The sequence below is a fragment of the Centropristis striata genome, chromosome 20 (assembly GCF_030273125.1).
Source record: "Centropristis striata isolate RG_2023a ecotype Rhode Island chromosome 20, C.striata_1.0, whole genome shotgun sequence".
In the NCBI taxonomy this organism is placed as follows: domain Eukaryota; kingdom Metazoa; phylum Chordata; class Actinopteri; order Perciformes; family Serranidae; genus Centropristis; species Centropristis striata.
In genome coordinates, this window is record NC_081536.1 from 5,838,631 (window position 1) to 5,866,330 (window position 27,700).

The 27,700-nt window shown below is 38.4% G+C and overlaps 1 protein-coding gene across 1 annotated transcript in view; it reads left to right on the plus strand.

Moving 5' to 3' along the window:
• The first annotated feature begins 548 nt into the window (after window positions 1–548).
• The window catches only part of wdr11 (WD repeat domain 11), a 79,407-nt gene continuing 52,255 nt past the window's right edge, over window positions 549–27,700 (plus strand). Inside the window, exons 1-10 of the mRNA XM_059359213.1 lie at window positions 549–772; window positions 2,707–2,818; window positions 4,878–5,031; window positions 5,234–5,407; window positions 5,640–5,841; window positions 12,481–12,646; window positions 18,913–19,015; window positions 19,715–19,913; window positions 21,002–21,102; window positions 26,765–26,941. Coding sequence (XP_059215196.1) covers window positions 687–772; window positions 2,707–2,818; window positions 4,878–5,031; window positions 5,234–5,407; window positions 5,640–5,841; window positions 12,481–12,646; window positions 18,913–19,015; window positions 19,715–19,913; window positions 21,002–21,102; window positions 26,765–26,941 — 1,474 coding nt within the window. The 5' untranslated portion in view covers window positions 549–686. The remainder of the gene's footprint in view (window positions 773–2,706; window positions 2,819–4,877; window positions 5,032–5,233; window positions 5,408–5,639; window positions 5,842–12,480; window positions 12,647–18,912; window positions 19,016–19,714; window positions 19,914–21,001; window positions 21,103–26,764; window positions 26,942–27,700) is intronic.

A 27,700-nucleotide genomic window follows, 5' to 3' on the forward strand; every position in this document is an offset into this window, starting at 1 on the left:
TTCTGGTGAAAAAAAAAGTCAATTAACAGGTACTAGAACTTAACATAAACTAAAATAACATAAACCTAGATGGTTTATACTAAATATTTATTGTAACTAAATAGCTTATACAATATTCGAAAAAAATTAGGTCAGTATTTGGCATATTTTCAGTAATTATAATTTGGGTTTAATTGGTGGCATTTAGTCTAACTAAAAAGATAAAAAAAAAAAAAAATCAAACACTGGTTACAGTAGATGAAACAATAACAGTTCCCCAGCTCTTTTATATGCTTTATATGCAGTCCTGACCCTTATGAAAGTTGAGAAAGAAAAAAATCAACATCCAATCATGTTTTCACTTTTACAATTGTTTAATTGTTGTAGCACTATTAGATGTAAAATAAATAGTCAATTAATATAAAATGGCATCATAACAATTTCTTTATAATTTCCATCTCAATAAAACCAATGAGGTTGACATTTTCAGAGAACTTATGATTTTTAATAACATTTTGCTTCCACACCGACAAATGTCACTCGCGGAACTTGTTTCACTGATATTTGTTCCCACACGGCGGTGCATTTAGAAGCACCGTTTTACTTCCTGTTTGCATTCATAACCGAGCCGAACCACAGAAGCTAAACCAATTTAGCAGGGTTTTTTTCAACAAATGTTGATGTAGCAGAAATACTCATCAACAATAATGATTCCGTACACGGTCAACATCAAACTCGCGGCTCGGACGTTGACTGGCACCCTCAATTTGCAGAATAAAACCGCTGTAGATTGGTGAGTACCCTGCACCTCAGCCGTTAGCATCATTTTGAAGCTGGTCCTTTTAGTCCAAACGCGCAAATGAAAGATTTTGCTTACGAACTTTTAATTACTCTGTGTGCATTTTATAGTATTAACCCCCGTCATTTGTGCCTGGAAAGATGGCAGTGATGGCTGATGCTGATAATGTAGATTTCTCTGCACAAAACATAGGGGGGAGGCTATATTGTGTCATGTGATATGATGTGATGTGACAGTTTGCTGGGCCTGAAGCTTCTTAACCCTTATTTTCCCACAATAATGCAGCAGAGACTGTGACTGCAGTGTGACTGCCTTTTAGGTTATTGCATTTTCGAAATATTGACATTTTCACCAGGTTTTATTCCACATACATGAAGCTTGCAGCAATATATAATAACATTTATAATACATTTTACTGCAATTACAACTTAAATCTTTAATTAAACAGTCAGTTATTGTCTGGATATTTTTTACCCCATACAGATAGATAACATGTGCGTTTAATTTTAGATAAGAAATGATGGAACTACTGATATTCCCCTACTTTGGCTTACCATCACACACTTGTTTCAGAAAGGCTACAAAGTAAGATTAGTTTGTTAGCTAGGTATGTTAAGTGTAAAGTTTTCTGTGTTACAAAGGTGTAGTGGTCGACCGATACAGGTTATTTAAGGCCGATTATTTTGACATCAGTCTTAATCGATCCCCCATATGTGCTGCTGATTTTTTTGGGCCAATTCTTGAAGCCGATACTGCCTTTTCTCCCTCCATTTACATGATAAAAATGACACAATGATAACAAATGTTACACGTCTCAATTTAAACGAGAAAAAAAAAAGAAACATTTGTTAACAACACAAACAAAACATATTAACAGTTGGATAGCAAACAATGTGTAACATACACATTCTGTGCATTCTGTGGACATGTACCATGCTGGCTTTAAAATAATTGTTCCATAAATCATAAGTAGCATTTTTTAGTGTTTAATAGTTAATTAGTGTGACATTTACTTGCATATGAAATGTGGTAGAATCCCTTGAAACCATATAATTTCCACTATGGATAATGTTTTTACACTTGGTCCTGATGTGCTGAAGTCAGTATTACACTACTGGTGCTGTATATTACAGCAAATAGAAAAAACAAACAAAAAGATAGTTATATAATAGTCTATTGGTATTTATTATTTATAATGGAAATTATTTCACTTTGATAAGGCCAAAAAATAAAGTGATGCATGTATCCTTTCATTGTATTCTGTACCCTGTCCATTGTAGGACATTGTCAGACCTGATTGCAATTCTTGGGCATGATGTAAATATAGTTTGTCAAGTTTAATGTGTAGGATGTGCAGTTGTCAAGTTAGAAATAAACAGTATACATTGAGAGTACACCAAGTGGTAAAATAAATATATAAACTCACAAATTTACACACTTATTTCTTCATTTTAATCAAAGAAAGTCTGGCTCTGTTGAACTGTCTTTGTAGTAACCCCCTCAGCTGTTAGTTATATCAGCCTGTAACACCAGGCCTCATTAACTGAAAGTCTTTGTGTACAAATAACAGCTTTAGTTTGCACTGGAGTTTCTGAAAATTTGACATGGAATTGAGTTGTGATTTTTGTGCAGTCTGGATGCGGTCCAGCCCCACATGCATGCAGAAGCTGTGTGCACTCTGACAGATGAACAAAGATTTAGACCTGGAGTGGATGATGATCTTTGAAAAATAAAATGTTGAACTTCACATGTTGAAATTTGCTTCTTGTGGTCTTATGCACTTGGCTCAATGCCACTTTTCCACACCATCTCTTTAAATTCCGTAGTGGAAAGATCGTTCAGCTCCCTCAAACCTGCCTCATCATTCACTTTGCTCTTTCCCTGTGACTCCTCTTCCTATCATTCTCTCTGGCTTTCATTTACTGTAGGGGTTGGCAGGGGCTGATAGCTCAGGGATGTCACTCCAGCATTCTCATCATCGATCCAAAGACGTCTCAGACCATCCAGGTGTTGGAGAGGCACAAAGCCAATGTGGTCAAGGTGAGTTTCCAAAGTAAACTTTCTTTCCTAGGGCTGCCATTTCTCTCTGGGTGATTGTCAGAAGGAAAATATTGAATGTTTAGTCTATGTAATGTCAATGCTTTTGCTGAAAAATGCCCATCACAATTTCCCACAACCCAAATTAATGTCAAACCATCTACAGCCCAAAGTATTTTCAATAAATATTAAAGGATCAAGAAGAGCTAATCTTATTTCAAAAGCAAATGTTTGACATGTTTGCTTGACTCTGTTAAGATTTGCACATGTACAGTACTGATCTGGCAGGATGTACGGATTGGGTTAGTAAGTGACAGGTGGTGTTGTTGGACCTGTGAAGTGTAAATTAGTTGATTAACGATATTTTTATCTAAACTCATACTCACCAATATCCGATCCAGCATTTTAAGCTGTGTCGGAGACATTTCAGTTACTGGTATCAGTATCAGAGCAATGGTTTTAAAAAAAAAGGTCACAGACAAATAACTTATTAGCTGTTGAATATTTTCACTTTAGGTTGGGGAGTCAATGTGAGAATTTGGTCTGCAACGTAAAAAGAATATGGTAAAAAGTCTTGCAGCAAAAGTTGTCAAACATTTACTGTCAAATAACATGAAATATACATGAAACAGAAGATATTTTACAGCTCATTTTTTCAAAAATAAATGTAAATAAATAAATAGCACTGGGGTAAATAGCTGTATTTAAGAAATATACATCTCTAGAATAACTTTTTAATTTTTTTTCCTCTAAGATTGACTATAAAAAAATGCAAAGTTGCCTTAATTTTACATTCAGCAACATGATTGAATTGTAAGAATAATATGGTAAAAAAAAAAAGAAATCTAAAATGTCCCATTCTTTAAATCTACAGATTTCAACTTCCATTTTATGGTTAATAATTGTAATAAAAGTAAATTACTTTTTTATGGCATTGGCACTAAATTTGCACTTTTACAATGTTTTTTTAAACAGCGTGATTAATGAGAAAAGAATAATTTGGATGACGTTTTGGGACATCTGTTTTGCTTTTTTTCTATTTTGTTCTCAACTCGATAACAAAAAGTCGTACCTAACTCTTGGAAGCAGAAACATAAATCTCACCTGTTGCACCTCAAGTCAGCATATGTGTATTCAAAATAAGGTTTGTGGGCTTTGAATGTCTCCCGGGCCGTGCACTAATATCACTGTGTGTCATGCTATAAGTCTTTGACATATATGTCACTTTCTTGCTGATTCTGTACTTTCCATGAGAGTAAAATATCATCAGCCAGTATTAATGTTTGCACTGTGTCACCCTGAGCTAAGCTGTTTTCCTCCATTTGTGGCAGACACATTCAGCCCCGCTTCACTGTGTAAGCCAACACCAGCAGCACTGATAAAGGTTGCTTCTGTGTTGACGGATAGTCCTATTGTGTGTATCTGTGCGTGTTGGTGCATGTGTGTTTATATATGTTTGTGTGTTTTATAGTGGGGTAAATAATGGGCAATAAATTGTACAGTGATTATCAGTGCCTGGGCTCAATCCGAGGCTCTCATTCCTCACTCTAAAGCACACTTTAATCTTGTAAAGCACCGCAGCCACAGCAGCGGGCCATTCCTCACCACCCAGCCAGACACAGGGAAGCCTGCTGAAAAAAAGAAAAGACAGAAAAAAGTAGCCACAGTAAAGAGCATGCCTATTCAGAAACAGATGCACACACATAATCAATTATTTAAACACCAACTCGTTCATAGCGTCATTTATCTTTTTAAATACAGAGCCGGCATTGGCTGCATTTCAATTTTGTTTGATTCCTTTAGGATCTGTACCTTCTGTCTTCAGTTTTCCGTGTCTTTCTCTCTCCCCGGAGCCCAGCATGTTTATATGGACTGTAGTTATTTGTTAAAATCTATAAAAAGCACCAATTCAGAACAGATGCACAGCGAACAAAAAGATCTTTGAATCTGTTGTGCAATAAGTCAAACTCATCATGCTTTCTCTCAGGTGGCAAATTCTGGAAGTCTTGCAGTGTTTCCATAGCGACTGCCAGACACCCAGCATATGTTTTGTGTTTGTTAGGTTAAATGGTCCAGGGAAAACTACTACCACAACTTGAGCTCTCCGTACTGTCTGCGGCTGGCTTCAGGAGATGCCTCTGGGAAGATCATAGTGTGGGATGTGGTCAGCGGCACTGCCCACTGTGAGATCCAGGAGCACTCCAAGCCGATCCAGGGTAAGAGATCTTCCAGAAAGCCTCTTTGTCCATCACTTCTGTACAGGATATTACCCCGGCAGCACAGCCAAGCAGAAAGTTGGCTGTTTGTTTTCATTAAAATGCTCTTACCATCATTCCCTGCCTCTCCTCCTGGCGCTCACTACGCCTCCATGCTCTCCATTCCCACATTCTCCTCCCTGTCTTTCTCTTTCTCTGCCAGACTTGGAGTGGTTATGGAACCAGGATGCGTCTCGTGATCTGCTGCTAGCCATCCACCCTCCCAACTACATCGTCCTGTGGAACGGAGACACAGGCACCAAGCTGTGGAAGAAGAGCTATGCTGAAAACATCCTCTCCTTTTCTTTTGACCCCTTTGACCCCTCCAACATGGCGTGTAGGTGAACAACTTACCGTCCAAAAACTCTGACTCAGCCTCACTTTATTCGCTGTTTCACTTTTTTTTATTCTCTCACCCACATATATAAGTCAGGTTGCTATATTCTACCTGGAGGTCTTAGATTTAAAAGTCAGTTTGGAGAGTGCACCACCTCTAGAGAGATGACTTTCAGTTAGCATAACCATAAACCTGTGCATCTTCATAATGCTTTTTCAATCTTTCTTGGCAGTGCTGACCAGCGAAGGAATAGTCTTTATCACAGACTTTACCCACTCCAAACCTCCGGGCAGCGCTGGCAAAAAGGTCTATATCGCCAGCCCCCATGCAAGCCCCGCCCACACCAAGCCGGCCCCCGCCGCTGCTCCGGCCCCGACCGGCGCCAAGAAGGCCCTCAACAAGGTCAAAGTGCTCATTACCAACGAAAAACCCACGTAAGTTTTCATGTTTAAATAAACTTGGTGCATATTTAAAATCATTTTTCTAATCTGTTAAGAATATTGCATATCAATTTTTGAGGCTAAGGGCATCTTCAGTTCCAAAGTGTATTTATGTGGCCTTGACCTGTAGTGAGTCTTCACCCGTCGGCATGAGTTAATTACGTCCTCTGCTGCTGGTCAGAATATCCAGGCAGTGAACATGTCTAGGTTGATTAATCAGAGTGAAAACTCAGCCTGTCTCCATCTTAGTTTGTTAGACTCTTCTACTGCTCTTTCCCCTTTTTTTTAATATTAACTGACAGAAAAGTTAAGTCCTTCTGTGTGGAGTTTGTTTGTTCTCCCTGTGTCAGGTTTGGTTTCCTCCCGACTCTCCGGCTTCCTCCGGACAGTCCAAAGACATGTTAATTGGTGATTCGTAATTACCCGTAGGTGTCAAGGAGAATGGTTGTCTCTCTCTATATGTGTCAGGGTTAGCTTGAGATAGTCTGGCATTTACTCGACTCTTGCCTGATCAGCTGGGATTGGCTCCAGCCCCCCGGGGACCCTAGTTAGCATGGGTAATGAATGAATGAATGAATGTTTTCTGATAAAGAATTCATAGAAAAAGATTAATTAAATGTATTCAATTAGTATTCTCAATCATACTACATAACAAAAGGAAACAAAAGGAAAGGAATATGTTAACATGTTAAGTATGTAATTTTCTTGAGGCAACTGTCTCTGTGCTCTGCTTATAATGAAGAAATATTACATATATTCACTCCACTAATATAATCTAAGCTTAAATAGAATTTTGTAGTCTGTAGTGCAGTGCAGTAGTGTAGAGCACATGTCATGGGAGAATACAGTGTGCATGTAATCTTACTGAATTCCTCTTTGTTGGTGAATTATCTTCAATTTTTATATGGGAGTTGTGCAAAATTCCCTACATCTGCTTCACTTCCCTTGGGAAAATTTCCCTAAATTTTCTGGAAATTTCCCTAATCACACCTGAGGGATCTGATAGAGGGAGTTTTCATTTTGTGCCTTAGCTCATTTGTTTGTCCAAGTAAGTGTACAGTTTGTTGTTTTCCAATGAGATTTGATAATAATAATAATATTTAGAGTTCATGCTGACTTATCAATTAAGCAGAGGACTGGTGATTCATCAATGCAGTTTGACAGATTTGTTCTGCTCTATGACTCCACATCTTTTTTAATGCCGCAGCTCACAAGCAGTAGTGACTAACCTCATTTTCGTGGCATTAAATGACAAACTTATAAAATTGTGTGAGACACTGCTTTTGAAAAAGTTGTGGCAGGAGGATCAGGAACCAAAGGCTTGTTTGATGTGTTGGCAGCTTCCTGCCTGAGCGGTTGTGACTGTCAGACAGACTTATTTATAGCAGCAGCACCCCGGCCTCTCTGTCCACCTACTCAACCAGCTCTAATAACAAACACTCCATTAATCTTACTTGTCTTTATTCTCTCTCTCTCTCTCTCTCTCCTCCCTCCTCATGTCCATTTCAGTCTTTGTGTCTTGTGCTGGTGTGTGACACATCCTTCCCTCACCTTTTACACAGTGTGTAATTGCTCTGAGAGATGCTGTATTCCATCAGTCTGCTTTTGTCTGTGTGTCGGTTTTGGGTGTTTATCATGTTCAGTGTTACAGTATCTCCGCTCATTGGCTCTGTCTCCATGTGGTTGATAAATGGGGCGGTTTAAACAAGACTCCGCTTTCCCAGAGTGTTATCAGCAACATGCTGAATACAGTCCTATATCATGCTCATTAGTGTCTCATCAGACAACCGTTAATCTGGGTGGTAGCCAGCACACATTGGGTTCCTTTATCACTATAATAGACTCCGGCTTCACACTCCAGCAGTCCTGTTTATACACAAACTATTTTTTTCAGTATCACATATGTAAAGGTAGAGGTGTGAATCAGCGGAGGCCCCACGATATAATTTTATCCCAATACTTGAGTCATGATACGATTATTATTGGGATTTTAAGCATTTTGCAATACAATTTATTGCGATTTAACTGTTTAACTGCATTTTGTGTCCACAAAATTAAATTAAATCAAGAATTGTTTTGTCAAATAAGAGAAAATTCTCAGTCTATTCATCTCACTTCAGTCTTTTTATTTCTCTACAATGAGAGTCAAACCCACAGACTGACCAACAAAGTTTTTAGTCAAACTGAATTAAACTGATATCAAACATGTATGGATGACAAGAACTGCACTCTAAGATACGATAAGATAAGATAAGATAGAACTTTATTCATCCCAAAGGAAATTCTTGTTCCAGAATGCTCCAAGTTACAAAACAATTACAAAAACAACCAAAATATTGGATAATATAAGAAAAACAATGAACAAAATAGGTAACAATACTCCGACTACTAGAAAACGAGAAAAAATATGTGAAGCTACTTCTTTCTACAAGCACATAGCTTAGCTAATTACTTATAATAAATTAACTGGAAAAAAATTAGTAATCGAGATAAGACGATGAGGAGCCAGAAGTGACAATTTTAAGCTTCACTGCTCTGATTTTTTTTGAATGAAACATCAAAAAAGCCTAACTTTGCAGCGTTACTTCCACAACGATATCCTGACACACATATAGATTCCTTAGATCTTTTAGTTTCATTTGATACCAGTATCTCCAGTATCTTCCTAAAGGTCATTCCACTACGGCCTCTGAAAAAAAAAAAGGCGAAAATAGTGAAGGCCCGCTGGAGCTAAATATCGATACTTTGCGCCCATCAATCAATATAATAGTGCCACGCAAAATATTGCGATACTATGCTGTGTCGATTCCCCCCTCCCCATCTGTAATATGTAAAATCTATAAATGTAATATCAGCTCTCAATGTTTCAGACACTCCAATTTAACTAGTCGATTTAACTCCCAGTCTTTTTGATGTATCAGAAACTCCTTGAGCTGCAAGTTTGTTAGAACAGAAGAGCAACTGGTGCATCTGAGCAAACAAACCCATGCTGTTTTAATAAAGAAGACATTCAGTTAGCAATCTGCCTTTTTAGTCAATTCCTGCTGCACACAGCGCAAGTAGTTTTTCACCCAGCAGGGAACAATAAGGTTGTTTACCTTGCTGAGGAGTTGGAGGTTTGCTGCCTGTGGACTCTAAATCTTACTGCTCATCAAGCTGCTTCTTCTCAATCTGCAGATAAAAAAAAAATGCAGAAAATGACAGAGGTTGTGTCTTGTTTAGAATATACGGTAACCACACTGACAAATAGGACTGAACCATTTAGGGAAAAATATGTAAATGGATTATTTTGGCAATTGCAATATTATTCAAAATATTGGAGGGAGCTGTTTTATTCTTTTTTCATTGAAAAATAACCTGGTGATTTTCCTTATCTTGTGAGGATCTGTTCCAATATTTGTTTTCTTAAATCTCTAGAGTTTGATTCGTAGGCTGAGACATCATCATTTTATCAAAATTGCGATGAATTGTTCAGTCATAGTGACAAACGCATTACTTTTCCTGTTAAGGCTTCATCAGAATCAGAAAGACTTTATTTATTTCCGTGGGAAATAGCTTTGTCACAATTGCAGCTGTATAAGAATAGAAAGCCATTCTGTAAGAAAAATCAAGGTAAAAAAAAAGCATGCTACACTAAATACAACAATATAAATACAAATCCAAGTCTTAAGTAAATAAAGATGAGTATAAATAGAAATACTGCATACATATGAAGTAATTAGAGATATATATACAGTAGATATATGTTATATAAACAACCATTTGTTTGGCCATTTGAACACTTTTAACTTGAAACAGCAGTAGGATTTTCCGTTTGCAAAAGCAGTAACATGCTTTTTAGGAATCAGGCTTGCAACATACACACATTGCTGACTGACTCAAACGATAAATTTACTAGATTCAATTAAGGCCAGATATGATAGACAAAAAGCATTTCAACTCCCCTTTTTGATGTTTCTGACATAGTGATTTGGATTTTGAAGTTTTCTTTAATCTTTTTTCGTCCTCACTGCCATTTTCAGCTGCTGCCGATCTTCTCGTAGCCAAGTTATCAAACACACATTTGTTGCTCACATGGAAATCCAAGCCAAAGTCACAATTTATGCACTTCTGCTTGCCAGTATCAACTAGTTTGACTTTATTCTGTATTGTTTAGACACCAGAAGCTCAAGCTGAAGTGACTACATAGTGTATAAACAATGTATTTGGTTAGAATGTCCTTTGGGAAAATTACAAAATCCCATGCATGGAAGGAATTTTGCGGGAAGAATGTAACTAGATATTTTATCACTCCACTCATGAAGGTGCACCAAAGTAATGGTAATTCCCAGTGCTGGCGGAACTGTGGATGTCAGGCTGCAGGTCTGCAGAACACCATGTGTTCTGGGAATGTCCAAACATACAAAGTTACTGGAAAGATATACATAAAGCAATACAGGATGTTTTTAACACACATATACCATTTGATTTCAAAATCATGTACTTAGGTTATATCCCCCCCAGAACTGAATGTTATTAACAAATATTTAATGGGTGCATTACTGGCAGCTGGAAAAAAGGCCATAACTAAAAGATGGATGTTGCAGACTGGACCTACAATTAATAATTGGATAGATTTGACAATAGATATTTATACCATGGAAAAGATAACTTTTTCTCTCAACCTAAAGTTAGACATATTTAAGTTAGACATATTTAGAATGTCCTTTGGATCATTAATGAAGTTGAAGCGTTCTTCTATGTTGGCCCCTGTGCTATCAAACACACCGTATAACTATGTATGATGCACAGACTGCTGTAACCTTCATGCCTTATTCACAGCAAAGAGAGAGAGTGAGATGTGAAGAATGTGTGATGCTTTGGAAATTGTACATCTGAATATTTTTGCAAGGGTTTGGGGTCACAGGCCTTTTTCTTCTCTTTCTCTACTTTTCTTCTTTCTCTCTGAAACTCTGTTCATTTCTTTTTTGCATCCAAGACGCCGGAGCCTCTTTCACTGTTTCTTTCTGATGTTTTGCCTTTGGTAGCTCAGACATTTCAGCCCCAATCTCTCCCTCCTGACTCCAGTAAGCTGGTAACAGTGTGATTTAGTTCAGCAGCAGCACCTAAAGGTTCCCCCTATTGAGTCCACTTTATCTGTTGCACCTTTCCCAGGATGATAATGATCTCCATTGTGTTATAAAGTTTATCTCTCCTTTATTTGATCACATGGTGGCCAAGAGGAATGAAGCTGTAGGAATGAGTTATGGCCACGGACCCGCTCATAAATCCTGTGAAAATCAGCCCCCTGTTTCTTTGCAATTGAACTGCTAAGTATTTGTGACCGCTTTGTTGTCGTATGGAGAGATTGAACCTGGCTGCTGTCAGTGAATAATAGTGTTTGTAATTAATTTAGACGCACATTAAAGAACTTACGGCAAACAGACTTCATTTAACATTTTTGCTCAAGTAGTAAAAATGATTTTTCTCTGCCAATACCTGCTTAATTCATCAGCCTGCCATCATTAGACCAAATTCACTTTAAAGTTCTCCCTCATTTGCCTGTGACTCACAGAGGCCACAACAGTGATAACTAATTTATTCAGCCCCTTCTGTATGCGAAGACATGAATAAAGATCAAGTTGATCTTAGAAATGAGACAGTTTTTATTAAACTTGTTTTAAGACTTTCTCATCCATCATCACATTGGTGTATTTGCATATTTCATATGGGTGTTGTTGCAGCAGTCTCATTAAATCTTTGGTGATGTGTCTGCTGAATAAAATTCCAATACAATCCAGTCTCCAATGTAGACATTTATTTCTAGTCATTAAAATGTACTTGCATGCAGCATGTTGAGTTGAAAAGTATGCAAAACAACCAACTGTAGTAAATAACTTCATTTATCAATAAGTTTATATATTTCTTACATTTTTCCGAGTTTATTAATTCCAGTTAAAATAACAGGACACTGAAATGAATGTAGTTTTTCTACTTTGTGTGCCGTCCTGACCAAGGTTATAATAGTTTTGGATTTTTCATTAGTTTTAGTTTTAATTTTGTTTAGAATTTTTGTTTTCAAATTCCGTTCGTTTTAGTTAGTTTTTAGAGTGAGTTTTCTAGTTTTAGTTTAGTTTATATTTTTTGAAAATGCTTAGTTTTAGTTTAGTTTTTATTAGTTTTAGTGTTAGTTTTAGTTTTTTTGTAATGGGGTATTTGTTGGATGCGTGATTTAAAGAGGCCATAATAAATGTTTCCTTTATTTCCTTTGGTTTATCCATCTCAGCCCCAATAAGGTTATTAACTCTTACAGTTCCAGGTGTTTTGAATTTTGGTTCTAGTGTAGAGATCCCAGTCTCAGTAAACATATTTACCATGTGTTGTATGTTCAAATAAATACACTGAGTTATGAATGAAAAAAGTTGACAAAAACGAAAACTAAGGACATTTTCGCGATAATTTTAGTTAGTTTTAGTTAGTTTTGTAACCACAAAATACAGTTTCGGTTAGTTATCGTTTTTTTTAAAACTCTAGTTTTTATTTTTATTTCAGTTAACGAAAATGTTTTTTCAATTCTAGTTTTCGTTATTTCGTCAGTTTTCGTTAACTATAATAACCTTGGTCCTGACCCTCCTCTGCTCTGTGTCTCTGTAGTGCGGAGGCGGTGACGCTGAACGACTGTCTGCAGCTCTCCTACCTGCCATCCAAGAGGAACCACATGCTGCTGCTTTATCCCAGAGAGATCCTCATCCTGGACCTGGAGCTCAGCCAGACGGTGGGCGTGGTGGCCATCGAGCGCTCCGGGGTGCCCTTCGCTCAGGTGAGACACCGCTGACATGCACAGCAACATCTGTGTCATGAGAATCTCAGTAAAGCTTGATGGGAGAAAATTTTGTGACTTTAGGTTCCAAAAGCTTTGTTTGTGATTGCTCGGGCCACTGTGGTGTGGACCTCTGCAGATGGCATGCACCAATGTAATGGTAATGTTACAGTTGCTTACCTTCAAGTTGAAATAACTGTCCACAGGGTATCCGCTGAGTCTTGAAAAAAGTCTTAAAATGTCAAAAATTCGATTTTAATTTGAAATTTGAATTAAAGGCCTTAAAGCAGGGGTGTCAAACACAAATACACAATGGGCCAAAATTTAAAACTTGAATAAAATCGCGGGCCAACATTGAACAAATAAACCTTTTAATATATACCAAACATGTTTTGCTTTAACATTTAATATGGAACCAGCAATGCTTATAAACATACAATATATAACTAAATAGTGCAGACATGCAAAATCAAATTTCAAATAAAAAACAGATCAATGTCATTAATTTATTAAATAAAAGTTAAATAGAAATCTGAGCCTCTTTTCTATTTGCATCCTTCTGATTTGAATATCAAAATAAAGTTTTTCAACAGGTAAATACATTTAAAAATAAAATAACAATAATAAATCTAGTATTAGCGGTAAATGCGCCGTATAATACCGGTGGGTCAGCTTTTATAGTACAATAATAATATTATAATTTGGTATTGCCTCGCGGGCCAAATAAAATTACTTTTATTTAAAACAAATGCATGAACTTAAGTCTCACCTTTTAATGTTTCGATTGTTGAGGATGCTATAACATTACTACAAAACAGAACTAAGTAGCTGTGCAGCCCAGTCAGAATTTGAGATGTGAATAAATTCATATACTTTGCAAGTAATTCCGGGCCTTCGATTTTCCTGAATGTCTTTTGTACTTTTTTGCCAGTATGGATGTGAAATGGGTCTTAAATTGTATTCATTATGGTTTTAAAAAAGTCTTAAAGTCTTAAATTTGACTTGTTGAAACCTGCAGAGAACTTGGTCCACCTCTCAATGTTTCACAAAGTGGGACAGCCGTCCTGATCATATCATCAAAGCTTTGATGAAGCTATCTCTAATGTTCTTCCACACCCTCCATGCTTCATTTTTTCCCAGTGTGGTGTCTCTCTTTCCACGAATTTAAGGCTGATTTTCAGGCACAAGTTTTGACTGTCTCTTTGTTCTTTACATGAAAAATCTTACAAGTACATGTTGAAATAAAAAGTGCCATGTCTGCTGCTAGTTACAAAATTGAATTCTTCATTCTTCAAGATCAGAATTATGTCATTCTTTTTTTTTTTTTTTAATGAACTACAATTAATTTTTAATTTGTGTTAAACCACTGATGCTGATATGAATGAATGAAGTATCTTTATTTTGAACATTCTTAAAAACAAAACAAAACAGATAAAAGCTTACAGGCCTTACGACTAAGTGCAATGATGTAACGATCATTATAAAGAACAAAAAAAAGGAGAGTCTGTGTGAAACCTTGATATCAGTCTCAATAAAAAAAAAAAATCTCCAAGCGTTTAAACTTGAATATTCCAGGTTCAAAATGTGGCTAGTGTGTGCATTTTCTTTGAAAGTGAAAGACCCATAGCACTTAAGTAATGTATCTATTTGTAGCTATGTAAGATTTAGAACTGAAATATGATGATGGTGAAAGAAGTAAACTATGTTTAAGCCACCAATGTAAATCTAAATATTTATATAAAACCAGCTCTCTAGAAGTATTTTATTAATAAACAGACATATCTAGGAGAAGGGGGGCCAACTAAAGATCAGTTTTGAATCATTTTAAATCCCACACTGTTCTCCATCTGTTGAATGAGCAACCAAGGTTGGCTCGCGCTTTTGCCCGTGCTCTATCACTATCTTTTTTATCTTCATATTGTTTCTTTATGTAGCTGTACTTCTGATGCAATCCATGGCTTTAAAATGATTAGTTTAAAAAAGAACAACAAAGCTGATGCTCAAAATTGAAAAATGATAAATAGAAAATGCCGTATAATCACGAAAAGCTGTAGGCCGTAACTCCTTATTCAATTAAACAGCTACTCCTCTGTTTGAAAGTTCAAATATACTGATCACAAGAAAGATTTTCACCTTGAATCTTACTTAGTGCAATCGATCTTGTACACACAAACATCTTAAAATGGATGCATTCTGCTTTTTTCATCCACTGAGAGCATTGAAGCAGAACAGTGGCGGTTCTAGACCAATTTTACTGTGGGGGCCAAGGAGGGGCCAGTGTTTAATCAGAGGGGCACATTAGCACATGAAAAAATGGCAAAGATGATATTTAAGCATTCAAAATCTTTGAATGTCTTGAAAAAGACACAAAATGACCAAAAAAACCCACAAAATGACCAAAAAAGACACAAAATGAGAAGACATAATAACAAAAAAAAAACCCACAGAAGACATAAAAATGAAAAAAAAAAAAAAAAAGACACAAAATTACCCAAAAAAAGGCACAAATGACCAAAAAAGACACAAAATGACTTACAAAGACACGTAAAGACATGAAAGGGATTCAAAAATGGACAAAATAGCCCTATAAGACTCCATAGAGTTAAACTATTATACAAGTTACACATTCTGGGTTCCTTTTGTGTACAATGAGATATTGTTTGAAAAAAAAAAAAAAAGGTTAGAATTGTTCCATTGTTCATTGTTATAAATTGATCATTTTATTATTAATTTGACACAGGGGCCACAGCAGGGGCCAAAGGCTTCTTCACAGGGGCAGTGGCCCCTGTAGGCCCCTGTGTAGAACCGCCACTGAAGCAGAATACTTTAAATATCATATACTGTGTTGTTAAAATAATGACTAATGGTCAGTTGTTTTTCTTTGCTGATCTTGCCCCAGTATCAGCCATAACCACAAAATATAGCGTCAAGAATAAAATTCTCCCTCCCCCAAAAAACTGTTTCCTTTTAACTGGTACTTCACGATGAAACGTTGCCTGGGAAAATGCAAACTACGCGCTCTTGGAATGTCTGTGCCATATATACATCAGACCCAGTGGCAGGGATTGAGAATAACTACTCAATGATGGTCTGGTTTGCTGGTATGTAGGTCATATAGAGGCATCAGTATGAAAATGGGACTGTTTCATAACAAGTTAAAAATTCTTTTAATGGCTTGAAATGTATTGCAGAGACATTCCTGCTGTGCATTTGGAAGACAACTTGCAGAAATGTTTGCTCTGACATCTTAGTTAGTCTGGGTGAGATAAATGAAAGGACGGCTGTGCTGTCTCGCTCTGACACGCTTCCTACATCACCATCTTCCCTCCTCTCAGATGAACCCGCTGCACAGTTTCCACTTTTATTGCATTACTCGAAGGGCTTTACCAAAACCTGTCTTTTTTTTTTTTTTTTTTCTTATGGATGATTCTTCCAGGAAGCCAATTCCCCCTGCCGTGAATGATAAAGTTCTCTACTTTTCTTCCTCACCTCATCAAGGTCTGACGACTGCTCAGCAGGGCCGTGCAGTCCTTAGCCACGGCTAAGAAATCTCACCAGCCTAGATATTGTCTGACTTCTTGTCCCCTTTCGTCACTTTCAGCAGCACTTGTGACCTTTAGGTGCCGATTCCCTTCTTTTGGTGTCTGGATTTCTAATTGGAAATTGATGAATGCTGTGGGGGTATTAGATAGAGGATTTGTCACGGCTGCAGAGCGAGTAATGGAACAGAAGCTGTCTCTTAATGTCGCTCTGTTCACTCTTTGCTTTCACTCCCAACTCTGCTTCTCTCTGTGAACCAAAGACTATTGTAGTGACTTGCCATTACACTGAGTAGATCTCACAGTTTTCTCTGTGGCAGTTCATCTCTATTTGAGCCATAATATGCCCTTTTGAAATGCATAACCTTGAAATGTATGCCTGCATGCACACGCAAGGACCAGTTTACTGTTCCTCAGTTTATCACTGCAGGCAGTTGACATTTTCTGTCTGCGTGAGGTTGTGTTGCGTTCGATATTTTATTGTACGTCCATAAATCATGCTTTATTTTGGGTTGGCAGTGATCTTGTTTTAATAAATGCGGCCGTGGTTAAAGAGTACGCAGGTGGAGAACAAGCCTTTGTAGTGGAGGAGTGAGTCCTAAAGTCACAGAGCAGGAGTAGAGGGGTATTATTCAGCCGCCCTGCCTCTGTCCGGCCAACGCCTCCCTTCTCTAAGTGTTATAAAGTGCTTGTCACACAGCCAATTTGCATGACTGATGACACAGCTTCAGCAGAAGTCCAGGATGGAGTGTAGAAGCTCCAAGAGGAAATATAGACGCATCTATACTACACGCTGACACGTTTGGCACATACACAATGTACACAGAGTCGCCCATTTATCAGGAACACGTTCACACTCAGCTGTACTTCTAATGCAATCCATGGCTTTAAATGATTAGTTGAAAAAAGAACAACAAACCCGATGCTCAAAATTGAAAAATGATAAATAGAAAATGCCGTATAATCACGAAAAGCTGTAGGCCGTAACTCCTTATTCAATTAAAAAGCTGCTCCTCTGTTTGAAAGTTAAAATATACTGATCACAAGAAAGATTTTCACCTTTAATCTTACTTAGTGCAATCGATCTTGTACACACAAACATCTTAAAATGGATGCATTCTGCTTTTTTCATCCATTGAGAGCATTGAAGCAGAATACTTTAAATATCATATACTGTGTTGTTAAAATAATGACTAATATTGTTTTTATTCTATCTAGAGCCTACACATTTAATCAATTAGCTGATCAAGAAAATAAATCAGCAACTATTTTAACAAAAGTCTTTTCAAGTCAACTTTTCAAGCAGAATCACCAAACATTCCTAGGTTGCAGCATCTCCAGTCAATATAAAACTCTCAGGATATTCAATTCAATTCAATTCAAACAACTTTATTTATCCAAAATAGGGCAATTCAGTTTGCAGTCTCTAGTCAGACAGCGCACGAGACAAAGCAAAAACAAAACAACAAACAAAACAAAAGCAGGACAGCACATAAAATATATTCAATTCACAGTGAAAACATACTGGTCTAACTCCTAAATGTACACACCAAGTTTTGTCCATATCCCAACTGCACTGACTGTAATGATGAAACAAGCAGTGTTTGGTTTGTCTTTTTAAAGACATACTATGCAGGAATTTCCACTTAATGTTCATAAACACAACGTTCAAACTCGACCCCTCCTCCCCAGCTCAATGAAAATGAAAGCAAACTCACGTGTTGGAGCCAATGTTATTGTAGTTAACGAAAACTAACAAAATAACGAAAACTAGAATTAAAAAAAAACATTTTCGTTAACTGAAATAAAATAAAAACTAGAGTTTAAAAAAAAACAAAACAGATAACTAACTGAAACTGTATTGTGTGGTTACAAAAGTAACTAAAATTAAAGTGAAAATGACCTTTGCTTTCGTCTCAGTCAACTAAATAAATGGTTAAGCTCCAACCAAATAGCTGCTGGTTAGTGAAAACGCAGGAACTCATTGGTAGATATGTTTATTGAGACTGGGATGTCTACACAACTATGTGAGTCGATCGTCTGCAAAAAGTTCAGCACTTCAGTCGAACCAAAATTCAAAGAGTTGATAAACCTTATTGGGTCAAAAAAGAGAAAAAAAAACTACAGGCAGAGGTTAGGTTCATTGCAGATACAGACACCACCACACACTGAGTGATTTAGAAGGATTCATTTTTATGAGACTACACATTTAATTTTATTAAGAAAAAATCAAAGTGACGTTGAAGGCAAAATGGTTTAAACCCAGTATTGCTGCTCGTGGCTATATATGTTATTATTATTATTATAGTATTCTAAATTGAATCTCTTTGGATGTTGACCTTTGGTTGAACACGATAATTATGTAACCTTGGGCATTAAGAAAGGTCATTTTCCAATACTGTCTGACATTTTTAATGACCAAATGATACACTGATTACTCTTGTTGTTTTGACATACATACCTAATTTAATGTGTCAGTGACGAGTAACAAATAGAAGTTATCTTCTGTAGCCTTCTTCCTTCCAGGCTGACATAAGTGTTTAAAGCCTGATTCAGCTTGTGTTTACATTTGGGTTTGCACTAACTCGCAAAAGGACACCTTGCTGAGTGCTAAGAGCAAACTTATGTACCATCTGTTCCACACTCAGTCCTCAAAAAAGCGATTGGCAGACTTGATCATGAACAAACACGTGGTCACCCGTCTCCCTGCCTCTCCCTGTGTTGTAGGTGATCCCCTGCGCTCAGCGGGACGCTCTCTACTGTCTCCATGAGAACGGCTGCATCACCCTCCGAGTGTGCCGCTCCACTACCACTCAGGATGAAACAGCAGGTGTGAAACCTCTTCACAGAGACACACACACACACACACACACACACACACACACACGCACATAAATAGCATGTTTGCAGTGCTCTAACTCCTGTGATATCCCCAAGTCGTCATCTACTCAGCCCAACTGCACTGCAGTCAGAGCTGGTAGCCTTTCTCCATGCTCCAGTAGGCATTTAGCCTCTTACTGTCTCATTTATCTCTGGCTTAGTATTAAAGGCCAATGGGAGTCCATTGTTGCCGAATCTCCCGCTCTCCCTCACTTACTCTCCTTCGCTATCTCTTTCATGCTGCTCATTTCTCTTTTTTTTCCCGCCGTTTCCTTTTGTGAGTCATTTATTCACTTATTTCCTGTCTTCTTTTCTTATCTCCTTAAATCCTTCCTCATATCTCTCTACTCTGCTCCTCTTCGTTCGTCTCGCACCTACTCAAAAACGCTCCTCACAGGTCTTTCAATCACACTTTCTCCCACTCTTATCTACTTCTTTCTACTTCCCTTCCATTCAATATTAACATCTACTCACTGTCTTATTCCACTTTTATATCTTTTTTTATTCTTATTTGCGTCCCCTTTCACTGAACTTCTCACCATTCGGTTTTATCTCCGACAACTACACGCTCCATGACTGCCTCTCCGTACCTTTTTACCTCTCTACTGATGCACTACTGTCTTTCTCTATCCCTCCTCCATTCCCTCAGACCCAGAGCAGAATGTCCACGAGCTCCAGTACGACCTGCGATCCCAGTGTGACGCCATCCGAGTCACCAAAACAGTGCGGCCGTATCGCATGGTCATTTGTCCTGTCAACGAAAACAACGCTGCTCTAATGGTCAGCGACGGCAGAGTCATGCTGTGGGAGCTCAAAACCCACACTGGCAAGGCTCCTTTCAATCCCAGGTACACACACATGCACACACACACACACACACACACACACACACACACACACACACACACACACACACACACACACACAGATGACTCTGCAGAGCTACATTCATTTTTTTCTAGGTGGTGGCTGAAGAAAAAAAAGTTTGAATACTTTGTAAAATGACTTTAAACGACTTAATCCTCTGACCTAAATTTAGTCTTCTTAGGGACTAGCGCAGGTAGGGGGTGCACAGAGTTTAGCTAGCGTTGATGAGCCCTGCTTCTCTTTGATGGAGCACTCCCTTGCTGCTTTTGAGGAGACAGTTTTGTATTTCTCTCTTCCTGTGTGAGGCGGGGAGAGAGAGGTTTGTCTGCCTGTGAGCAGCCAAAACCAGAATTTATTTTGGGCAAATGAGAGAAAATCTGCAGCACTGAATAAAAGCGGGATGGCATGCTTTTGCTTTTTTTTGTTGCTTCTTTGTGATGAATTATCTTATTATAGTCTTGTTTAAATTATTTTGCCGTGAAGGTTCAGACAGGTGGGCTTTCTATTTCAGGACTATTGTAATGATGCACTAAATTGATAATCTGATGCTTCCTTGTGATTGTTTTAACATTCTTGTCCTCAGTGTTCCAAAAAACAAATCCTGAAAAGATGGTTTGACCCACTTAGATTACTGACATGAATTATAATTCCTGCTACATTCTCTGTGAGGGGTGGCGTTGACACGGTGTGCAGAGCATGTAGAGATAAATTATAAGAGTTATTTAGAGTGGAACATTTTACTCTGCTGTACTTAATTATAGGTCAAGCCCCAAGCGTATAAAATCCATCACTGTTTGCAGCAGTCATGAAAAACATTTTTCTAGGAAGTATCTCTATATTTTTATTGAGCAGCATCTAATCAATACAAGGAACCAGTGGGCCTGTCATCCCCTATGAATGCTGCTGTCTCCCTGTGCTCCAGTAAATGATTAAAAGGCGGATCACATTCATCACCCGCACAAGCAATATTCATTTATCTCTCCCCATTCTCTTGCTGTTCCATAACAAATGTGTGACATGCTTTGGAAATGTATTTAATTAATAATCTCTCTCTCCCCCTCTTTGTCAGTTCTGGTCTTTCGCCGCTCTACACCCCCGTGTCATTTTGTGGAGCGCCGCTGGGTCCAAACCAGAAAAAGATCCAGGATCTCTCCCTCAACAGCATGATCGGTACGACTGCACACGTCACTGTCAACATTATCTAGCAAACTTCTACATCTCAGGGTCAACAGCGGCACCAAGTTTGGTGTTTCTGAGGCAAAATGTCACGATTGAGTAGAAGATGAATACACCCTCCAAAATTCAATCTTGTTGTGTCACGGTTTGTAAATTTCACATATTAAAGTGGGACTTTCCCACCCAAAGACCCAAAGTTTACACCCATATGAATGCAGTAAAATCATTTTAATTTGAATGAGAATGGTGCACCCTGTAGAGTGCAGATCTCTGCCAGGTGTGTGGGACAAAATGTGGCAATAAACAACAAAAGGCTTGTTTTTTGCCAGAAATGTCTTTTGCTCTGTAATTTTGTGCAAAATTTCTAGAGTCTTTCATTGTATAATAATTCCTACCATCGCTCTGTCACGATGACCAAAAAAGAGAATTTCAGCAGCTGGCTGAGATTGTTGAATGTTTTAAACGACCACTGCTGCAATGTTTGATTGAATGAATACAAATTGTTTCGCCTTGGCAGGCAATTCTGGACAGGAACAAATCCTGAACAGCGGAGATGTAAAATGTCAATTTCAGAGTGAAAATGGGAGAAAAAATATCAGCCAACACTAAGATGACTGCTACATACTGTACGTTGTCCCCAGCTGAAACTAGAGTCCAAACTAAATCAGCTGTTAATCACTTGCGGCCCATACTGGCTCATTCAGAGAAGTGAGGAGTCAGCAGTCGATGATGATATAAAAGAGAGCGGTCAATAAAAAAGGTCTCTCAAAAATTGTAAATCCCTTTAACCACGAGCGGTCCTTGAGCATGAAGTCATAAATGTGCACACAAAATATTAATAATAACTTTATTTGTAAAGCACCTTCAAGTGCTCTGCCTCCACAGTATCTTGCTCCTGCACTGCTGTGTTTGTCCATCTCTCAACAGAAGCCCGAGCAGTAAAACCAAACAAACATTTTAGCCCGAGTTGCAATAATATGCAAGATTAGTTGTGCACAGATTGATACTTACACACACGCACATGACAGAATGCATGACTCTATTCAGGCTTATGGCTGGCAGAGATACATTAGAGGAAGCTGTAATACCAGTGAATTCCTGTGGGGTGGACATCGAGGTGGTGCCAAGTTATAAGTATCAAGGTGTTTACCTGGATAATATGTTGGACTGGTCCCTAAACGAACCTGGTCTCACAGAAATCCGTGAAATAGCCACGTAATCACTTAAATTTCCGTGAAAATGACACAGATTTTCTATTGGTTTGTTCCAAGTCACGTGACTTTCAAGGTTCCGGCGGTCAGAACAAAAAACATGGCGGACAGTTCTCTCATTTTTAGTGAAAAAATTAATATTTTGACTTTGTTTCTGCAGAAAAATGGATTTTGATCACATTTCTAGCGAGAAATATATGTTTTATTTTCTAAATATTCACTCAGTGAATGTACATAATCACTTTGTATGTTGGAATAGCCACGGGATATGACTGTCATTAACTTGCATTGTAGCGAAATCCGTGTCAGTTTCACGGAAATTTGAGCGATTCCGTGGCTATTCCACGGATTTTGAGTTAAGCGAAATCCGTGGCTATTTCACGGATTTCTGTGAGACCATGTTGCCCTAAACACTGACGCTCTCTACAAAAAGGGGCAGAGCCGCCTCTTTTTCTTAAGGAAGCTCAGATCTCTGGACATCTGTAGTAAGATGCTGCAGATGTTTTATCAGTCTGTGGTGGTAGTGTGTTGTTTAATGATGCAAGGCGGTTGGACAAACTGGTCAAAGAGCTGGTTCTGTGGTTGGTGGTGGAGAGATGACCTGTCAAGATGTTCGAGGCCATCTTGAAATACCCAGATCATCAGCTACACAAAACCTTTATGGACCAATAAAACAGCAGTGGACGGCTCCTCTCTCTCTGTTGCAGGACAGAGAGATACAAAAAATCCTTCTCTCCTGCAGCCATCAGGCTGTCTCATTCTTCCAGAGTTACCAGACTAACTGAATTTCCCCTCTGGGATAAATAGCTTCAGCTTACATTCCCCTGAGTCAGTACTTGGTAGAAGCACCTTTGGCAGCAGCTACAGCTATAGTGTTTTTGTGTAGCAATGCATAAGTTTGGTACACCTGGACTTGGAGATCTCTCCTCTTTGCAGAACTTTTTGGTGAGGTTTGTTGGCTGACGGGCAGCAAACTGAAGTCATTCCTCAGATTCTCTCCGGTATTTCGGTGAGGCCTGTAACTGGGTCGCTCCAGAACATCGAACAGTTTCTTTGCAATCCACTACATGGTAGTTTGGGCCTTACCTCAAACCCATTCCCAGCCTTTTTGCAAGACCTTATTGCAACATCAACATAATGTGAAAATTATTCAAGGGAGTGTATTCATTTTCTATCAACTCTTTTTCCAACATCCTCAATAGAAGGATGACTTCATTTTTAAAGTAAAAACTAAAAAGAACGAAGCTGATGTAGCTGTGTGTGAGTGTGTGCATACATCTGTGAGTGTTACTGCTCATCAGGCCCTCTTCTATCTTTTATCGTACCTCAGTCAGTTATGTGGGCATCAGGGCTCTCCTTCCCCTTCTGCTTTAATGTGCGACTGCTGGCTTCTCTGCGCACTACACAGGCCAGCGTTATTCCCCACTCTGAGTCCCATGGGTGCTTGGCCCTTCCTCTCTTTCAATCCTGTCCCTTTACCATCTCATCCTTTTGCTTATGATGTGTTTCCATCTCTTTCTCTCTCTCTCTCTCTCTCTCTCTGGTCTCCTCCGCTCACCGTCTCTCTTTCTCCTCCCTGTTGATTTAAAACAGAGCTGCCTGTCAAAGGATGAATGTGGGTATAAAATATTAATGAGATGCAGGATTTTTTTCCTTTTTACGTTTGTCAGTTGAATTCAGTGAGTCAAAATGCCAGAGAGTGGAGGGCCTTGGGGAGGTGGAGCAGTAGTAGTTATGCTGGCATAAGAGGGGAGGATTTCGCTGTCTCTCCCCTCACACACACAGACAGACAGACACAGATTGCAGCCAGCTACCGCCTGGAGGAATAGCTCTGTCTGACAGTTGCTGACTAAAGCTCTTGTTATAAGAGGATGTCACTGGCCTGCAGGTTGCTAAAATCTTATGAAATGGAAGCTCGTTGCTAAAAATCTGATGCTGATTGGCTGACACAAGAAGGGCATCAGGCGGATAACGGCAAACTGATCATCGCTATAGGCAGGAACTGCCACCCAGAAAACCATTTTTGCCTTTATTGCATATTTCCATTTGCTGTGCATGGCAGTCTATCATATATATGGTTTGTTTTTTTATCGATGTATTGGTTTGTTTGGAATTATGCCCTCATCTCATTTTATGATGTCTTCAAGCTGCAATGACGCTCATTTAGAGAGACATTAAATTTCCAATGTAAAGAAAGCTATTATGGTGCATGAAATGGAAACCAAATGGATTTTTCAACCAGTAACTTCAAGGCGTCTGCACTCACAGAGCTGTGCAGTTAATACACAAAAGGAGATGATTGCCCATTTAGAACGTATAAAATGTAGCCATTAACTCTCTGATTGAGAAAAAAGTTGCCATCAATGCCCCAGTAAAAAATAGAATGTGTTTAGAAAAATTAAAGGACCTGGGGCTCACTGTGTATTTATTGTGTAAAAAGGAGTTAATTTTAGGACTCCCTGGTATTAAAAACATATTGCAGTCAGCAAATAGAGAAAGCATATAGATACCTCTGTGTAAAATACAAGTCTGTTGCCTTATTTGTCTCTACTGACTACAAAATCATTAAAGATCCTTTAGATCATTAAAAAAAAACCCTTTACTGAAACAAACAGTATTGTTTTTTTTCCTGCAGCAGCAGTCTGTGGATCTGTAAAGCCAAGTTGAAAGTTTTATTAGTAGGAGCGCTAATGAGCTCTGGAACAAATAGCTGTCTAGAAATCTGAAAAAAAGAGGGAAAGAGATAACCGTACACTCCTCTCCAATCTACAAGGGATTATTCCATCAAGCCTCGATTAAAGTCTTCATCAGGGTACAAATGACACCGTGTCACTCGATGTAGGATGACTCACACCTGCACAAAACCAGGACACCGTGTCTGTCTCATGTACATGCAGCCTCATCTTGTAGCAGCAGCTACTTTTGGATTCTGCTCAATAGTTGATGTTGTTGCTGTCGGTTTCATTGGGTAGCTCCAGTTGACAGTTTGTTAGTTTGTGTCTTAAGTTTTGCTTTATTTGCTTGTATTTGCTTTCGTCTGACATCTTTGTTTGTTGTAGCACACAGCGCTGCAGGTACGCTAGCTCTCTGTTTGATTGTGCTCTGTGGAAATGCTGTAACCTATTCCTTAATGCACGTTTCTGCAAACACGTGAAGCATGTACTGTCACAGACAAAGACTGCTGGCAGCAGTTTTAATGAGATATCCTTACGGGAGGTTACTTCAGAGAAGCTGCCCAAAAATTTACACACTGAAACTATTTCACAGATATGATTCAAAATAATGTAGAGTTCAGTTATGAGAAGTTATAAGGAACCATTAAAGTAAAGTTGGGATGAAGGCCACATTTTTTCTTCATGCAGGCTTATCATCTAAATTGGATCAGCTTGACTAATTTTGTGTATGCCTTGATATTCTATTGGACAGAGTTATATAAACACACACTGTAGTAAATGGCTTGAATTGGTGTCAAAAAATGAATAGGACATTCCTAATTGGAGCTTCAGTCCCATTAATTGTCCCTGTGTAATGTTGTAAACAGATGTCAAGTTGCAATATTGATTTATTGCAGATTGCATGGCCTGGGTTAAGATGCAGGGAAAATGGGAAGAAAGGAGGGCATTTAATAGACAGTGAGTGGTTCTTGTAGCAATGCTTAGCAAGCTAGATTTACTGAGTTTAATATTATGAAAGTGTCCCATTAACCCTCAGGTTTCAAAAGGCACATTTTCTTTGTGTAAAAATACCAAAATTACACCATTTGTCAAAGCAAGAAACTGTGAGAGCAGACATTATCTTCAGATTTCTCTTTTTCTTTTCTGAGGGTCCTTCAACATGGTCCTTCATATAAATCATAATTGACAAAACAGTCTTAGCTTTGAAATGGTTATTTTTCCTGCCCAAAGTTGAATCATAATCACTTTATACTACATGTCTCGTTTAAATTTTAGCCAAACATGAACCATTTGCACTAACCAGATCCTGTACAAAACATTACAATGCTCCTAGGTGTGACTGGGAAGCCAGGAATCACTTGGAAGAGACCGAAACATTAAACTGTTTACACAGAGCAGAGAGGAGAGGTTGTGAAAATGTAAATAGTCCAGTTTGTGTAGCATATGTGGAGCTCTGATTTTTACAGTAATGGTAAAACTTGTGGGCAAAAAAGTTGTATCCATAGGTTCCATCATTTTACAAGTTTTTTTTCAGTTGTTTTCAGTTTTTGATTTATTGCATTATAACCATGTTATACTGCACGCAAGCTTTATTTGAGTGCTTCTTATTCTAGCCAAAAGATTGTGCCATTTCATAGAGGACTTATATATTGCAGTTAAAAACAAGGCCACAGTAATTAAAATGTGACTGGAGCAAAAGCGCCCTTAAACTGCTTGGGGTTTGAAGTGTTAATAAAGTAGCAAATATTGTGTTTTTCTTTTTATCTCCAGGTCAGACCTTGATAGCTGGTGAGGCTCCTCCTCCATCTTCCAACCAGCAAGATGTCCAGCTGAAGTTCCTGCTGACTGGCCTGCTGTCAGGTCTGCCGCTGCCACCATTCGCCATCCGCATGTGTCCACCTCTTACCACCAAAAACATCAACCACTACCAGCCCCTGCTGGCTACAGGTAGGTTATAATGCACTAATGATGCACATGCAATCACTAAACTCTACAAAAGACTTGGAAAAAGCAAGACACTTCCACTGCCAGGGTTTGGGGTTCTATTCACCCCCAGAAAAGAGTTTTCTTCTGTGTAAAGGAGCTGTGATCCCTCGCACACAGAAAGCGCTGTGGCATATTCTGAAATGTCAGAAATGCTATGGAGCACAGCATCATTATTTCGCATCAGGGCTTCACAAGCATTTTCACAAAGATCTGGAGTTTTTTGTCCAGAATGTTGTTTAGTTTCATCATGATTTGTTGCTGTTTCAGAGTAAATCGAGTTGCATCAGTGCTGCAGCTCAAAGCTCAAAGAAATCCAATAAAAAAACTACTTTTTGTTTTATGTCACAGTCTTGCCAAAATAATTGTATTGAACATCAGTAATGGTTTCATAAATCCTGTGTTTATATCTAAAAATACTAAACACTATTCATATGAACTTTATCCCCAAATGTAAAGCTGAGTTAAGTCTGAGTGAATGCTTTGTTAAACACTCATATTATGTGTTTGTATCTGCAGCTCTTGACAATAACAATTGAACAAGGACAGTGAAAAAGCTCTTCAGCTAGTAGCCTTTGGGTTTTTGACACACATTCTGCAGTGAGTAGGCTTTATGGGCAGGCTACATTCAACACATAACATATGCGGCTGTTCACGGAGGGGCTGCTGCAACACTACGCTCCCACTATGATCAATGAGACTGGTTCCACCAGGTGGGAGAGC